Source organism: Melanostigma gelatinosum (genome assembly GCF_949748355.1).
Source record: "Melanostigma gelatinosum genome assembly, chromosome: 16".
NCBI lineage: Eukaryota > Metazoa > Chordata > Actinopteri > Perciformes > Zoarcidae > Melanostigma > Melanostigma gelatinosum.
The window spans coordinates 3,190,664-3,208,163 of NC_136649.1; the positions used below are offsets into that span (position 1 = coordinate 3,190,664).

The 17,500-nt window shown below is 44.4% G+C and overlaps 1 protein-coding gene across 1 annotated transcript in view; it reads right to left on the bottom strand.

The window, feature by feature from the left end:
• trappc12 (trafficking protein particle complex subunit 12) overlaps window positions 1–17,500 on the bottom strand; it is a 46,703-nt gene that overhangs the window by 8,553 nt on the left and 20,650 nt on the right. The window contains exons 4-7 of the mRNA XM_079287233.1: window positions 12,566–12,679; window positions 6,985–7,123; window positions 1,285–1,397; window positions 952–1,024 (exon numbers count right to left, since the gene is read on the bottom strand). Coding sequence (XP_079143359.1) covers window positions 952–1,024; window positions 1,285–1,397; window positions 6,985–7,123; window positions 12,566–12,679 — 439 coding nt within the window. The remainder of the gene's footprint in view (window positions 1–951; window positions 1,025–1,284; window positions 1,398–6,984; window positions 7,124–12,565; window positions 12,680–17,500) is intronic.

The following is a 17,500-nucleotide window of genomic DNA, read 5'->3' on the forward strand; positions in this document are numbered from 1 at the left end:
AGACAGTGCACCCTGTGGAAGAGTTAGAGTGCAGGCCTATTAGTATTCATCGCTGCACACGTGTGTCTCTGTGTGTGTGTGTGTGTGTGTTGGGGAGAAGCGCTAATCACTCAGCGGGGGTCTGATGTGTGAAGGCAAGGCCCTGCGTTATTGACTTGACTGTCGACTGTCTGCGTGGGTAGAGAGAGGGCACAGCTATTACACTGCTTTTAGAAAGGGGGAGAAACTGCCAGAGCGCACGCACGCACACGCACACACACACACACACACACACACACACACACACACACACACACACACACACACACACACACACACACACACACACACGAGTGTCTTAGTACATTTAGCTCAACGTCACCAAGTGGCTTGTTGTACAGCCTTGAATTAGCTGATTAAATGGCTTGTAGTAAAAAAAAATTAAATAAATTTAAAAAATAACTGACACAGCCTTTGGAAAAGTTAGTGGTTGCAGGGCTTGCGGACATAAGACTCAGAGAACGCTGCATTAAGATGTACTGCTGTGTGGAGGAAGTCGGAGAGACGAGAAGGAGAAGCCTATCTACATCCCGCCGTGTGGAGGCGTGTCTACCTGCCTGCCTATTTCCCCAGCACACTCGCTGATGTGAGTGGATTGGATCGGATTGATCCGCATCGATCTGCTTGGCGCGAGGAGACCGCTTGATATTCAGCGCGAGTGCCGAAGCGGCGAGGTGCTAAACACTTTTAGAGCGCATCGGTGCGTTTGTGTGGTTGGAAGTGTGTGTGTGTGTATGTGTGGCCAAGGTATACTGCAGTCCTGCACCAGGTGCGCCTCGGACTCAGTATGTGAGAGTGTGTGTGTATTACCCACTGGGGCCCATGACCTCACTCACCTCCCACAGTGTGATGCAGTCTGGGACCGGGGCCAGGTCTGTAGCCAAATGTCTGTGTGTGTGTGCGCGTGCTTACCTTGCCTGTTCTCCTGTGTTAGGGTGATCATGCTGCCATCCTCAGCCAAGCCTTTTTCCAAGTTCTCCAGAATCTGTTAAGGGGGGGAAGAGGATTCAAACCTCAGAGGCGCTGAAGGCTTTTTTTATGTGACTTGTATCAGAATCTGCAATTTCAATAACTCCATATTTGTCTGTTTACACAGGTGGGCTTAAAGGTTTGCATGTGATTTTTCTGTGGGCGTGTATATCTTTTTATTGTGTGAATACTACAGAGTATGCATATCTTTATGTTCATCCAGAGGCTGTGTGTGTGCATGTGTGTGTGTGTGTGTGTGTGTGTGTGTATACTAACAGCCAGGCAGACGGTTTTGAGATTGTGCAGGCGGTCCAGAGCCTCCTGGGGCTTGGCCAGGTACTGGGGAAGCTCTGAATGCAGCAGCCGCATGGAGAACGGCACCACGGAGCCTGGACAGGAGGGAGGGAGGGAAAGTGAGGCAGAGGGAGGACAAGAAGAAAACAGGAGATTGCAGGGGAAAAAATGTGTGAGGGAAAAAGGGGGAAAGTAAGAAACACGGTGGAATGAGGACATAGCAGGAGAGAGAGAGAGAGGAAGGCGGAGAGACAGAGCGCTAGATGAGAATATAAACCCATCCACCCACACACAGACAGCAGCACACAGCCCTGGAGGCAGGAACCTACAGATGGCATTGAGCTACGTATGGCTGCTTATTAAACCTCTCATCTCTCTCTTTGTGTGTGTGTGTTGCACAGCTCCATCACTCATCTTTCTGCCTCATCCCTCTGTCTCTCTCTGCCTCGACATCATTCCCCCCCCCCCCCGAGGAAGAGCCTATATTCAGGTGAGTTCCCGGGCTTTGATCAGGGTCTCTTTGATATTGTCATCAGACATGAAGCTCAGCTAGCTGGTCCATCTCTGGCTTCTGCAGTCTGTCTATCTCTGCCGTCTCTATCTGCTGTCCATCTAACCAATCTAGAGGACAGAATACACACTCATTTCCAGATCCACCCACAGTGTCTCCATCAGCGCCCTCTGTTACGATGCGTTACCTTCAGCGCTCAGCGATCAGCGCTCCCTCTTGGTTTGATCCTATATTCGGTCTCTCTCTTGGGTGTCATTGTGTTTCATCAGTTTAAATATTAAGACTTTTAACAGCTTTACAGTGTCTGTGTAAAATGAACTGCTCGTAACTGAGAGGGAAAAAAATCCGCGAAACCACGACATTGCACGGACCCCGAAAACAAAAGGAAAGGCTCTGAGCAGCAGTGGCACTGTAAAGCAATAGTGTTCAACTAGCACATGCAAGAGGATGCACAAGAGCACATTAGTGGCTGACGACATACGAACAGTTCCCATCGGACCAGCATTTAGGATATATTTCGCAGCAATCGCTTTTAATGGAATCGGCTTGATCGGTGGACTTGCAGGTAAAAGTTCTTCGTGGATTCTTTGCTCTCAGGTTTGATGAAATGTGTGCCACTGAACAACAGCACGATGTCAGTTATGACTGAGTAAGAGTCAAGTGTGTCTAAAGAAAAATGTGAACATTGTTTTTCAATGAATAATTCTCAACAACGCATCATTAAATTAATATTATATTAATGTACAAATAAAACAATTGTTTCTTCTTGTTTTTGGCAAAACAAGCCAGAAAGCCTTTGTATCTATTTTAAAATATTCATTCATTTTAAGAAAATTAATGAATTTTTCGATTCGAGAATTTTCCAATCAAAATGACAAATTGACTGTAAAAGATGGAACTTCAGCACATTTCTTATGTAGGGTGTCAATCCTGCAACAGACAGTGAAGTCCACAGCATGCAGAAAGTTGCATGCATGTCTGCACCGCGTTATATTTTCACTGTCAGTATTATCCTACAGTAAGTACTGGACTTGGAGAGAGTTGCAAGGTAGAGTTATTCAAAGCTGTGAATGGGTCGATTGGGCTCTGGAGGTGGGGTTAAAGTGACTCGATGTGATATATCTTCAGGGGGCCCTGCAGTGTAAATTGCTCTGGAGAAAAGGCAAAGTTGAGACACAGGAGTTGACGTTACACGTATGTTTTCTTGAATAAAGAGTTAACTTTATTCTCCAGCAAGTCAGCTGGCAGTTAGCAAGCCAACTGGCTTTCATGGTTAATTGTGGGCTATTCTTGTGGCCAGTTGGTCGGAGCGTGTTTCCTGTCAGCGAGCAGGTTGTCGGTTAGCTTGCCAGCTGCAAAAGTAGGACCAGGGCCATAGCTACCACTAAGAATCGATAATATCTTTTTCTGTGACTTAATTGAGTTATAAATGCCATTTTTGACCTTTAGATTCAATTCAACACTTTGTCTGAAGGACTTGGACTACCTGTCTGCCTCAGCATACACACGCTTGTTCAAAACGCTACACAGTCAGCACAACAGAAGTAAAGTGTGGATCACTTTTCAAATGCATTCAATGACCACATCTTTTCAAAATTCATCAACGGTTTTCTCACTCAGACTCAGCCACCACCGAAACTTACAGTCCATTATGCACATTTCCATTCTCTTGTAAAAACCATTCAATGTGTTTTCAAAACCAAACGTATCTGGAAATGAAGCATGCAATCTACTATATTCTGAAGCTTCTTTTCCTGTCACACAACTCTCAACTCTTTGACCCCATGGTGGACTTATTTCCCTCAAGGAGGCTGAAAGGTTTTGACCACCAGCCACATGATCAGATGTCCGTCTTGGACACAATGAATGCTGGATGTTTGGACATATCTGCAGAGAATTGCCAGGGAGGGATCAGGCACGCGGGTGTATTGCAAGAGGGGACAGAAGGTGTGATGTAGATGAGAACTTGTGGCCAAACACAGAAGAACGGGTTGACTGGCACGTTGTATCTCTACATATGGAGCCGTCCTTTACAAGTATGCAGTGATATGTACGGTAAGTTTTGTGTTGCATTACTGGAATTTCCTTTAGTTTCAGTGTTTGTTCAGTTCAACAATAAAGCCTATTGCAGTATTTATTATTCATTTCTGTGACATACACTGTAAGACAGTGATTCTTAAAATGGGGAACGGGGACCCCCATGGCGTCCGCAAAATAATTAGCTACCGGTATACATAATATATCATTAAAAAGTGTATATATCTACAAATGAAGAACATTTGCGCTAATAAACATGCACATCGTGTGCATTACTCCCTCCCACATTAGCTTTGGACCAATAGAAACTCTCATATGCTCGCGACACATCAATCTATCAGTTCACTCAGCCCCCTGCTGCTGTTTGGCATGGAGAAATATTTGACTAAGTCCACACTGTCAAGTGTGGACTAGCCCAAACTAGCTGAATTGAGAAAATATGACGACAGTTATACATCGAGTTTGGTGTTATTGAGAGCAGCGACGGGAGACCAAATGTCATCACTCATGTGTCTTCGGGTGCTAGCGAATTAAACCAGCTAAGGTAAAGCGACATCTCATTACAAAGCACCCGGAATATCAGGGCAAAACAAAGTGGTATTCACCTGATTCTAACTGAAATGGGCTTCAGTTTATTACTATGAAACAAGTTGGAAGAATTTAGGTTGAAAGGCATTAGAATAGATAGTATATAGTAGTAAGCATATGCTTAATCTGTATTACGATTACCGTACAAAGGGGTCCTTGGACAATTTTCCTGCCTGTAAGAGGTCCCTGGCCCCAAAAAGGGAGCACAATTCATGCAATGAAGAAGCGCCTTTCTTTATGTTGGAATGGAACTAGTGCAGTGTCCATTCAGAACATGCCTGAGCGGTCCAGATGCTTGGCCTGTGGCGTTGCTGCTTGCGGCTTTCTAGAGAACCACTCACACAGACAACTTCACACTGGACACTGCTCTTCCATGGCTCCTCAACAATACACCTGCCGTGACACACAGAGTTGTGTCACACACCTAAGTCACTCACGGTCAGAAACGGCTCATTACTATTAAACATATCTGATGCATTATTATTCATAGAACTACAAAGCGTCATATTAGAATTGAAAGCTCCTCCTTGAACAGACGCGAACTAAATGTAAGCACATTGTGCTGATGATGCCTCTCTTGTGGTCTGAGTAAGTTTCTTCTTCTACCACTACCGATAACAACATTCCCAGTTCGATAAAGGGAGAAGAGCAAAGTCAGACAGCGATGACCAGGGGCACAACCACTACATCTGCCCCTGAAAAAACACACCCAGGTTGCGGTTACTCGCAGTCACAAACAGCAGGGAAATCTGCACTGCTGCATTTAAGGTGTCAGATAAACTGCTGTGCTGCGTGTCAGTGAAGAGAACTACAAGAGAGTTAAAAATAAAAGGGAAATGAATGTCCCCACTCCAGTACACCTTTTAGTCATTTTGTCAGGCTTACATTAAACCAGTTGACCTTTTCTAAGCAGCTGGGAAGGTCAGCATTTGACCACAAGTTCATTTCATTCAACCGGTGAGACGACTGATGCATCTCTCTCTCACTCTATTGATTAAAACATGAAAGGAAACAAGACTGACAGTAAGAGTATGAAAACACAACCTGAAAAAGGGACATGAATGAGTGCTGCTCCGTAGGCAAGTAGCATTCAGGCCTTGACACTGATTATATCTGGAGCCGCTGAGTCCTACATTTTTTCCCCGGAGCGGATACACCGACGGCCGTCTCTTAAGGCGCTCGAAGAGTGTGATCGCGGGTAATAAATAGTCGATGCAAGCGTCGGTGTGCTGCTTTTTTGGGGGTTTTTTGTACGAGTGTGTGTGTGCGTGCAGCTGTGTCTCCGCTACCGCCTTCACTGTGGTTGCCTGAGGGGCGAAGCAGATCCGAAGTAATGGGAATACATTAGAGAGCAATTCATGCGGTGTAGAAGAGAGGAGAAACAAAACCAAAGAACTGCTGGAGACGAGTGGAGTTGTTGGAGCTTCACGACGATACAGTCTGATATCAAGCTCTTTGCAGAAACTTTCCTTTGCATATTTAATAGGACGGTGGTGGTGTGCTTGTGTATCCTGAAAAAAAAAAAAAAGCTTGGTAAACTGAAAAATCCTTTTTTTTTGGAGTGGGGGTTAATAACGCATTCAAAGATAAGAGTTTCAGAGCAGCTTTTCAGCGCTATCATGAATACTGCTGTTCAACCTCCTGTCAGCTTTCAGAGAGAATTCATAGTGCAGCTTTTGGGCAAAAGAAGTAAGAAAAAGAGATATGAAACCATGCATGATTTTACAATGGGAGAGTTTCTAGATCAATATCAATCGGTATGGTTTTATACAACTGAGTATGTGTGTGTGTACTAGGGCTGGGCGGTATGACCAAAAATTCATATCACGGTATTTTGTAAGATTCTGGTGGTTTGACGGTATTTCTTTTTTCGCGTGAAAGCATTAATTAATTAACGGCAAATAGAACCGGCCGGCCAGCGAGCGGTGAACAGCTGTTTGTGTGGAGTGTCTTCCGTTCCGTCTCTTCCTGTTTCCTTCACCTACATTCCCCTGGGTCCTAAGCCCCTCCAAGTACAGCTTCGTATCACCCTCCATGTACCAACGTACATTTATAACAAATACCACACATATTACGGTAATCAGCGGTGCATATGTGTCTGATCTAAATACCTTTTGTTGTTCAGTCTTTGTTCATCCTGCATCGCTCTTTTCTGTTCTTTAATGTAACGTTACTGGCGCGACAGAGCCTCTCCCAGCTGTTCACAAACTGTTGTTAGCGAGCTGTACCCAGCATGTAGTTTGGCGGGGAAATTTTATAAATGTACACTTATTAGTGCTACAAATTGTTTATCTGTCACAAACTGTTGTGTCGTGCTGTTTTGCCCTGTTAAAGTGCGTTAGTTGTGGGTTGTTAATGACTAGGGTTCCCTCTCAATACACTTAACCAAACTAGCTCCGACCGTAGCGCTCTTAGCGGCGAACAATATATTTTGCTGCCTGTTGAAGAGCGACAGAAGTTGTTTCGGCTGTCCACCGGTATATGAAACATTCATATCATGCGGGAAATTAAAACCGGTATACTGCCCAGCCCTAGTGTGAACATACCTCTCCTCCCAGGGTAAACAGTGGGGTAGTACTCGTAGTAGAGGTCTGGTTGGTCCAGGTTGCCAAAGGGCTCGAACTCCAGTTCAGCATTTTGGAAGAGGTTCAGCTTGGTGAGGAGGCCCAGCCGCACAAACCAGAGCTGGAATACACACAAATACCCCTCCATCTGTTTGTTACATGAATAAGACAAGACGTTAAGAAGACACATGAACACATTGACGGGGTACTATCTGCAGTTGAGAACGAAATCCCAGAATCCTAGTACCCAAAGTGAGTCGAGTAGAACCGAGCTTAGCTGTTCCACCCAGTGGAAACGAGGCATTAGTCTTTTGACTCAAACATCCTCATTCAGTCACACAACTGTAAATATTTTCCACTTAATTTGGTCAGAAACCAATTATGCAATAACATGCTGAATAATGTAATACCATTTCTTGAATTTCATTCATTTTTATGTATGATATAATACATCAGTACATCACTGGGTGTTACGTTGTTGCAGTATTGATTAAATCATCCGTAGTTCTAACATTATAAACAAATGACATACAGTGAAGGGGTTGCAATCCTGATACAGTCCAGCGAATTGATTGATGACTCGTTTTTTAAGCTCAACACTGTTGTTGATATTTACAAATCTGATGATGTAATGTCCAGTATTCATTTTCTGACATAAAAAATGTTAAGGATGCCTTACATTTTGTTATGAACGAATATGTACAGAGCTGAACATTTTACATTTGAATCAAATTACTAAACTTGTCAAATACAACAACCCATTTTAGACCGTGAACATATATGCTGTGTAGATCTTCTACACATCTGGCGGGCACCGGCTGCTTCACGACCATGTTGTAAGATGTCGTGCGCTTTTGACAGCACACATGCACTTGGACAGAAGCCCAGGCACATGCAGCTGTGTCCTGACAGGTTGAGTTGGCGATGGGCTCCCAACATGGAACGATCCAGAGGCTCCTGAGCAGCATTGGAGCCCTATATTGACTTTGCCACCACAACACTGCCTCCTAATTAACACAGACTCTCAGACGTTAGTTGCCAGTCGTGATGACACCGACCAGTAGTGTTTGTGGCCTTAGTTGTTTAACAATCTCTGAACCCAGATAACCCTCTGGGGGCAAGGGTTAGGGTGTAGCCAGCGGATATCCAGGCCAAGACTATTTTCCATGTGTTGATCGTTGTTTACAGCCAAATTAGCAACTTTTTACAGCGCATGGAATTTGCCTGAACAAGTCAGGGGTAAAACTGTTTACCTCAAACCTGTTTTTCTCCCTGCGTCACCCGTCTGTCCCTACTGCCAAGGACAAGACACAAGAGGAGTCTAAACAAGAGATAACCACACAGCATCGCCATGGAGACCTTAAGGGAAGGATGCCCCCGCCTAACGACAGCCAAAAGGAGGAGTCTCCAACCTCATTATCAGGGACCGCCTCCGATCTCCCACTTTCCCTACCCTTCCTAGATGAGAAGTCTTTACCTCCCTCCCCAGCACCTACTTCCACCCCCCAAATTCCATCCAGGTCCCTTTCCTCTCTCACACTCTCCCCATCCTCCCCCCACCTGGAGTTCACTGACCACATGGAAAAGCTGGTCATTGCTGGGACCAAACACACTCCTCGCCACACTCCTCGACGGTTCCACAACCATCTTCTGTCTCCCCTACATGATAACGGAAATAATTGATATCTTCTGGGTCCAGGCTACAAGGCTAATGACACCAATGACTCTCTCCAGGAAAAGTCGGGCCCTGTATGCAGGTAGCCGCTTCAATTCCTGTCCTGCAAGTTTGTAGAAAAAGAAAGGTGAGGCTGCGAAGAAACAATAGTAAACATGCAAACTTATCAAACTTAGCATACATTCCTCGTCAGCCTGTCCAAATAAATTGGGCAAAGAAAGCTTTAACCACATTAAACTTAGCTTTATTAAATGTCAGGTCTCTGTCAGGAAAAACATTTTTAATCAATGATTTTATTGTTAGGCACAAACTGGACATTTTGTTTTTAACTGAAACTTGGTTAAATCAAGATAACAGTGCAGCTGTTCTTATTGAATCAACACCTCACAACTTCAGTTTCATGAGTGAAACAAGAGCGCATAAAAAAGGAGGTGGAGTTGCTGTTTTATTGAATGATTCTCTTCAATGCAAGCAGATGCCCTTTGGTCATTTTAGTTCTTTTGAATATGTGGCTCTGAATTCCACTCAAGCTTTATTCCTAAACATTTACAGACCGCCTAAATACTGTGCAACCTTCTTTGATGAGTTTACTGAACTGCTGTCTGTAATCTGTATTGATTTTGACTGTGTTGTTATTGTTGGTGATTTTAATATCCATGTTGATAATCCCCAGGACAGAGAGTCTATAGAACTATGTGGTGTCCTTGATAACTATGATCTGACTCAGCATGTGACAGGACCCACCCACAACAGGGGGTACACTCTGGACCTAATCATCACCAAAGGTGTAAACATTTCCAAGGTTGCTGTGACTGATGTTGCACTCTCTGATCATTTCTGTGTTTTCTTTGAGAGTGCAATCTCCTTGCACACAAATGTCCAAACCAAGGTTGTGACAAAGCGTTACATCTCTGAAAACACCAGTGAAGTATTTATTCAGAAGTTCTCCTCCACACCAGCCCTCTCTTGCCTCTCAGTCAATGAGCTTGTAGATGGCTTCAATTTTAAAGTTAAAAATATTATTGATGCCATTGCACCCACTAAAGTGAAGGTTGTCTCGGGTAAGCAAAGATCTCCGTGGAGAAATGCTACGCTGGTCAAAATAGAGAAATGAGTGTCGGAAAGCTGAGCGCAGGTGGCGAAAAACTAATCTCCAGGTTCACTGTGACATCTATAAAGGGAGACTTCGCAATTATAATTTGGAACTTAGAAATGCAAGGCAGTCATTCTTCTCTGACATCATAACCAAAAACAAGAACAATACACGCGCCTTATTTGCTACCGTCAACAGGCTAACAAACCCTCCAGTGTCGGTAGCTGCTGAGCTCCAATCCACCTGGGCATGCAATCAATTTGCCTCCTTTTTTACTGACAAAATTCAGAAAATTAGACAAGCAGTCAGTGCCTCCACATCAACCACAGGATATGCGTTGTCCCGATCTCTGAATAACATCCATTCAAATATCATGACACAATTTCATTCAATCGACCGTAGAAGCCTAGAAGACATTATACAACATCTGAAGTCATCCTCCTGCTGCTTGGATATTCTACCAACACACTTTTCAAAAATATTTCAAACTGCATGACCACTGATCTTTTACAAATTGTAAACACATCCCTTCTCTCAGGTGCCTTCCCACAAGCCCTAAAAACTGCAGTTATTAAACCGCTCCTAAAGAAGGCTAGTTTAGACTCCGCAACGATGAAAAATTATAGGCCAATATCAAACCTCCCATTTTTAAGTAAAATAATTGAAAAAGCGGTTTTCCAACAGCTGACCAACTTCTTGGCCGTAAATAACTGCTTTGATGTTTTCCAGTCAGGCTTTCGACAGCACCACAGTACTGAAACTGCTCTTGTTAAGGTTTTCAACGACATCCACTTAAACATAGACAATGGCAGAAGTTCAGTCTTAGTGTTACTGGATCTCAGTGCTGCATTCGACACAGTCGACCATGCCATACTCCTAGAAAGACTAAAAATCTGGGTGGGACTCTCTGGCACAGCACTTACCTGGTTTGAATCCTACGTGAAGGACTGAGAATACTTTGTGTCTGTAGCTGATTACACATCAGAGCTGACTAAAATGACATGTGGTGTTCCCCAAGGTTCAATATTGGGGCCTCTTCTGTTCAACATCTACATGCTTCCACTAGCTCAGATTATGGAAAACAACAAAGTGTGTTATCATAATTATGCAGACGACACACAAATCTACATAACTATGTCACCAGGGGACTATAATCCCATACAAGGGCTGGGTAACTGCATTGAACAAATCAACAACTGGATGTGCCAGAATTTTATTCAATTAAACAAAGATAAAACGGAAGTAATTGTTTTTGGTACCAAGGACGAACAATTGAAAATCACCGCTCAGCTTCAGTCACTGATGTTAAAACCCACAAACCAAGCCAGAAATCTCGGTGTAGTTATGGATTCAAACCTCAACCTGAACAGCCATATCAAGACAATTACAAAATCAGCCTACTATCACCTGAAGAATATATCAAGGATTAGAGGACTTCTGTCTCAACAGGATTTGGAAAAACTTGTCCATGCATTTATCTTCAGCAGACTGGACTACTGTAACGGTGTGTTTACAGGTCTCTGTAAAAAGTCCGTCAGAAAGCAACAGCTGATTCAGAACGCTGCAGCTCGAGTCCTCACTAAGACCAGGAGGGTGGATCACATCACCCCAGTTCTGATGTCTTTGCACTGGCTTCCTGTCCAACAAAGAATTGACTTTAAAATCCTGCTGTTGGTTTACAAAGCACTGAATGGTTTAGGGCCAAAATACATCTCTGATCTGCTGCTACCTTACGAACCATCCCGACCCCTCAGGTCGTCTGGGACCGGTCTACTATCTGTTCCCAGAGTCAGAACTAAACATGGAGAAGCAGCGTTCAGTTTTTCTGCTCCACATATCTGGAACAAAGTCCCAGAAAGCTGCAGGTCTGCTCAGACCCTCCGCTCATTTAAATCAAGATCGAAGACTTTTCTGGTTGCTGCTGCCTTTAATTGAACCACATTCAATTAATATATTAATCAATTTCCTGCATTTCACTACTGTATTTTATTTCTTACACTGTTTAAAAAAAAAGAAGTTTTAATGCAATGAATGTTCTTAATTGTTTTTAAATCTCCTTTTATTTTGCCTTATGTTTTGATGATTTTAATGGTTTTATGTGAAGCACTTTGAATTACCTTGTTGTTGAAATGTGCTATAGAAATAAACTTGCCTTGCCTTACATTGAGAAAAAGAAAAAGAAAAACATTTAAATAAGTACGACACAATTAAAACCTGGATTTCAAAAAAATGTGCCTGGTTGTTTAAGAACCTAAAACTAACAGTAATATGCAGCACGAGGCAACAACATGGTCGATTAACTTAAAGTGTCATGCACAGAGCTACCACAGAGGTGGCCTTCTTAATGAGCTTATGCAGCCATCCATCTTCTGGATAGAGCGCCACAAAAGCAGCCAGGAAAATGTGCTAGCAGCAACACTGAACAAAACATATCAAAAATAAAGTACAACAAAGAGAGCGCTCTGTGGTCGTGGTTGGCTCTGACACACTGTGTAAAGAAATGAATCAATGAATCAAAACATGAACTCTTTATAGCAAAATAATATGATATTAAATAATCTGTGAAATGGTTATACAATGTCACTTAGGACATTTCATGACATAATTCTTCAAGTGCAAGCACATTAGTGGGTATATTTTCAACGAAGTGAAAACTCTTTCATTCTCAAGTGCTATTTGGGAATTAGTACATTAATCTGTAGAACAAGACATGTCTTGGCTTACTCTCCAACACCCACCAACACGCAGAGAGACGGGTGAATGGCCGGACGAGGAGAAAGTAGCTGGCATCTTACCTGCAGTGAGTCGGTGGTGTGGGAGGTTGGCTGGCCGGCCTTTCCATATCCCTGACCATGAGCTGTCAGCAGCCGGCCCGTCAGATCCACCGCAGCCCGCCAGTTTTTACTGCTCTGCAGGGGAGAGGAGAGAGACACGGCACACTGATGGGAACCATAGAAGAAGACATGGGGCTGAAACGGATGCATATGGGTCCAGCTACCATAATCACAAACACTCTCAAGAGGACATCACAACTAATAAGACATCACTTCGGAGCCAGGACCTTGTTTCAAGTATTCAAATGCATCTATTGAACCACCCACATTTTTTCAAGATGCCCGTCTACATCATCCTCATACAAGGACGAATGCTTCAGCAAACTTAAAGGATAATTCCTGTTAATTATAACTTGGGTTCTTGCTTATTATCTGTCAGTTATGATAACTAGTGCAGTGCCCGTTGGCAGCGTGCCCGGGCCGACTGCAGCTTACAGCGTTTTCGGGGGCGTACCCAGTTGTTGCGCATGGCCGTTCAGAAAGCATGCCCATCTAATGTGGGCTGATGGGTGAGTCCCGGTCCCGGACATGCTACAGGGAAGTGAAGAGGAGTTCGTTGGTAACGCAAGTACATCCAGCAGAAAAAGTGTAGTGCAGTCAATGAGCCGTGGCCTGTACAGCCCCGCTGTGGATGACTTGCTCAAGTCCACAGAGCCCTGAAGCTCCACCCCTCTGCTACACAAAACACTGTTCACTAACGTAGTCAAAGTTTAATAATACTGTAATATTGTCCAAATTCAACATTGCATTCTATGGAGAGCGCAGCAAAACACCCACCAAGTGTGAAGTAGATCGGATGAGCGGTTCGGAAGAGAGATGGACATTGCTTACTTTAGTTAAATATTGTATTCACGAAAGTATTAGCAGAGCTCGGGGAACGTGGCAAAAACAATAAAACAAAGTCCAATCAAGGTCCAATCTACAATCTGACCTTGAAATCTCAAATTCAATTTACTCGCTTGTTCTGGAGCTTTGGGCCGTACTACACAGTACTCCGCACCAGATCGAGTTTGGCCAGATGAAATTGGAGTTGCAGATATTCAAACGTGACAAAGCACATCTTAAGGTTTTGTCCAAAATTTTTCAGAAATCACTACATTTACTATACACCATTTTTTGTGTGTGAGAATTCTGAATGTTAAATGTAAACTCCATATAGTGCCCTCAGATATTCCCACAATGCAATAAGTCATATTTATAGATGCAAAAATCATAGCTGTGAGACACTACAGCTGTCAGTAGCTGTGTTTCTGTAATTTTGATACACATTATAAGGAATCGCATTATTGGTGCGTGTGGAAACGGCGACATTTGATAAAACTTTATTTATTTTACGCTCGCTTGAGGAGGTTTTTGCACTTGTCAAAAAAGATGTCGACATGGATTATGGAAACACCTTTTTCCAATCAACTCTGATGCAGCGAACATTTAATGATGGATCAGCTGTTTCTGCCATTGCCGCCTTCGCTCAACTTGTATATGGCTGACACTGCGTGTGTGATTATCTGACTTCTCGTGAAGAGATACAACTAGAAACTATTCTCATTATAATCTATTCATTCATTTTAATTGATAAACGTTTAGCCTATAAAATGTCAGAAAACAGTGAAAATGCCCTTTACAATTTCCCAGAGCCGAAGGCCAAGTCTTTGTACGGTCTGCTTTGTCCAACCAACATCCAAACCCCAAACGCATTTTTCTTTGCAATGAAACAGATTAGATTCTGGAACGAAAGAATGTTTGTTTGATAAATTAGTTCAATGATTATATCAATTGGCTGATTGTTTCAGCTTTGTTTCTATCCCCATTATTTTCTTGATGTTGCCCACATCCCAGCAAATAGTTGGTAAGTACAATCGTATTGTTACAGATGGATCGACGGCCAGATGTATAAAAATAAGACGCACATTGTAATGACCCTAAAGTAAAAGTTATAATCGTTATTATTGTCGATATTTTCTACTTTTATCTTTTCAGAGTTTTTTTTATGTCAAATTTTAAACCACAAATCCCCAATGGGAAAAAACGACCACGATAGAACGTATTTAAACAGAGCAAATTATCAGTGGAACACTTACACAGCAAGAAAAAAGCAGGACTTCTAAAATGCAACGTAAAAAAAAAAAAAACGAGGCTGTCAATTAACAACGAGAACAGTTTAGATGCAAAATAAAGGGATGTCCCATCATCTTTTATGACAGCGTCAACTCTAAACTGATGTGACTTCTAATGCCGTGAAAACAAGTCACTACATACGAGGCAGGTGTGGGTGTAAGTGCACAACTGAGAGTGTTTCCACCGGTGTGTGGAGCTGCCATTAAGGCTGGAGGACAAAGCGCCCACTCACACAAACACAGTGGACGTGCGCAGTGAGCGTGCGCGCGCACACACACACACACACACACAAAAACACACACACGCACTTTGGTGTTAGCAGCATCTGCTTCCACAGGAGGTGGTACAATAGGTAAGAGGGGGACAGAGGTGGTGTGGGTGGTGGGGGTAGAGTCACCCTACCCCATCAACACACATGACAAGGTCGGCTCGCCGATTGGGTCCTAAGTGCTGTGCCATTCATCACAGCCGGGGAGCTAATTAGGAGAGAGCGAGGAAGAGAGAGGGCTGCTTTCTCTCTAGTCATCTTTATCATAGAACTCATCAGCCTTTTCCCTCTCTTTTGGTCTGGTGTAGCTTTACCTTCTTCCCCATTCATCTTGTCTCCTTCCCTTCTTCTCCTCCTCATCCTTTCTTCTCCTGCCTGCCTTGCTGCCTTCCCTCCCCTCCTCAGGATTCTCCCATACTTCCTTCCCCATCTATCTTGACGCTTCCTGTTCTCTTCCCTCCATCTCCTCCCCTTCCTTCTGACTCTCATTTGTGCCTCTCTTCTCTTCCCCGCTGTCGGTGCTCCCTCCCTTATCGCTCATTGCTCATTCCTCCCTCTCCTCTCCTGCCCTGTGCCAGTATCTGCGCTGCCTCTGAATCTTCATTAGAGGGGGAAATGAAGCTGAAAACAAGGAGGCAGCCTGGATGGCCAAAAGCAGCTGCAGTCACTCACACACACACACACATCCAGTATGCTACAGTACACCACTGCCCAGCCAAAGGGCATGAGAAGACAGGTGTGCAAGCGTGTGTTTCTGGGTGTCTGTGTGAGAGTCGGATATGGGGTGAGTAGAGAAAAATGAGAGCAGCAAGCTGTTATGTACCACACGCGCACGCACGCGCGCACACACACACACACACACACACACACACACACACACACACACACACACACACACACACACACACACACACACACACACACACACACACACACACACACACACACACACACACACACACACACACACACACACACACACACACGATGTGGATGGAGAAAATATGGCCCACATGTAGCGAAAGAGCACAGAAGTCAAAGTTGGCCATAGTGGAAGGAAGAAACAAAAAAAAGCACAAACTCTGAGCCAAAATAGTTGGAAGAAGTAAAAAGGAGCGGTGGGTAGCCGAGTGGAGAGCAGGAGATGAGCAGAGGAGAGCTGAGGGCCAAGGGAGCTGCAGAGAGGCACCACGAGGAGCCAAAGTGAAAAAACAAACAATGCAGCATTGCTGCTGCGCATGGCTTTATGGTCTGATATTATCTCACACCAGCCTATAAACAATCCTAAGCAAACATTACAGGCACATACTGTAGAACGTAAAAGCTGTGATTGGAGGAGATGGCGGGCAGGATTTGTGTTCTGGGAGGCGACCTTCTGAGACTAGAAGGTCACAGGGTCGGTCCCCATTAGGACGGCATGCGATTATGAGACAGATAATGACGGACGTCTCTGCTGCGCTGACTTCTCAAATGGTTGAACCTGAGCCCTGTGATCACATGCGTTACGAACAACAGGGAATAACCACACTGAGCCACACTTCGTAGCAGGGCCAACCCGTTACAATGTCCTACCTCGAAACCAAGTGGTGTCTCCCACCGATTGGCTCAGCATGCAAAGGTTAGGGCGGGGATAAGAGAAAACACACCATCCGTCTCAATAAAGCAGCGGTTCCCAAACTTTTTAGGCCACGCACCCCCTTCTACATCCAGACCGGGTTCACGCACCCCCAATCCCCCCCCCCCCCACACACACACACCTTTAAAAAAAAAAAAAGCAACAGAGCCGCATAAAAATCGGACTAATGAGAGAACAGTTTGCTCGCGCGTGGCGTTTGTTTACAAGATAAAAAACACAAAAAACTCTTCCTGCACCGTGCCTTCGAAAAGGTAACGGACGTACACCAGACGATTGGCCAGATTGGCCACATCTGTAGACTCGTCTACATGCAGAGAGTAAAACTCACTCTTCTTCACGCGACCGACCAATGTAGCCAGGATGTCTTCGGACAAAGCATCGATGCGCGCGACACAGTGTTGTTGGACGCCGGGATCACGTCCAACTTGTTCGCTTCTCTCTCTCCAATCATACATTCCACCATCTCTTTAATATTTTTTTCCCTCTCCACCACCGCCTCTCCTTCTCCCTATTACGCAGTCAGAATACTACCACAACACGCCGCCTGTCTCCGGCAGAAATGCGCTCATACACACACGCACCTCCCCAGCAACGAGGCACATCACCCGGTCACAATACCTCCAGAATGTCCCCGGGTGAAATCCGGGACTTGGTTTTATGGTTCCGAGTGGCGGGCGCTCACCCGTTGGCGCCGGGACGCGAGGTCTCCAGCCGCCCCCGCCGCGAGGCACCCGATCGTCAGGTCTGTCAGCCCTCGGAACAGGCCGCGGGACAATAACTCGTGGGTGGCGGGGCAGAGGCGAGGCAGATCACAGAAACATAAAGACTAGAGTACAGCAAAGATATGTTGATGAGAAACGTATTTGTAATATGTCAA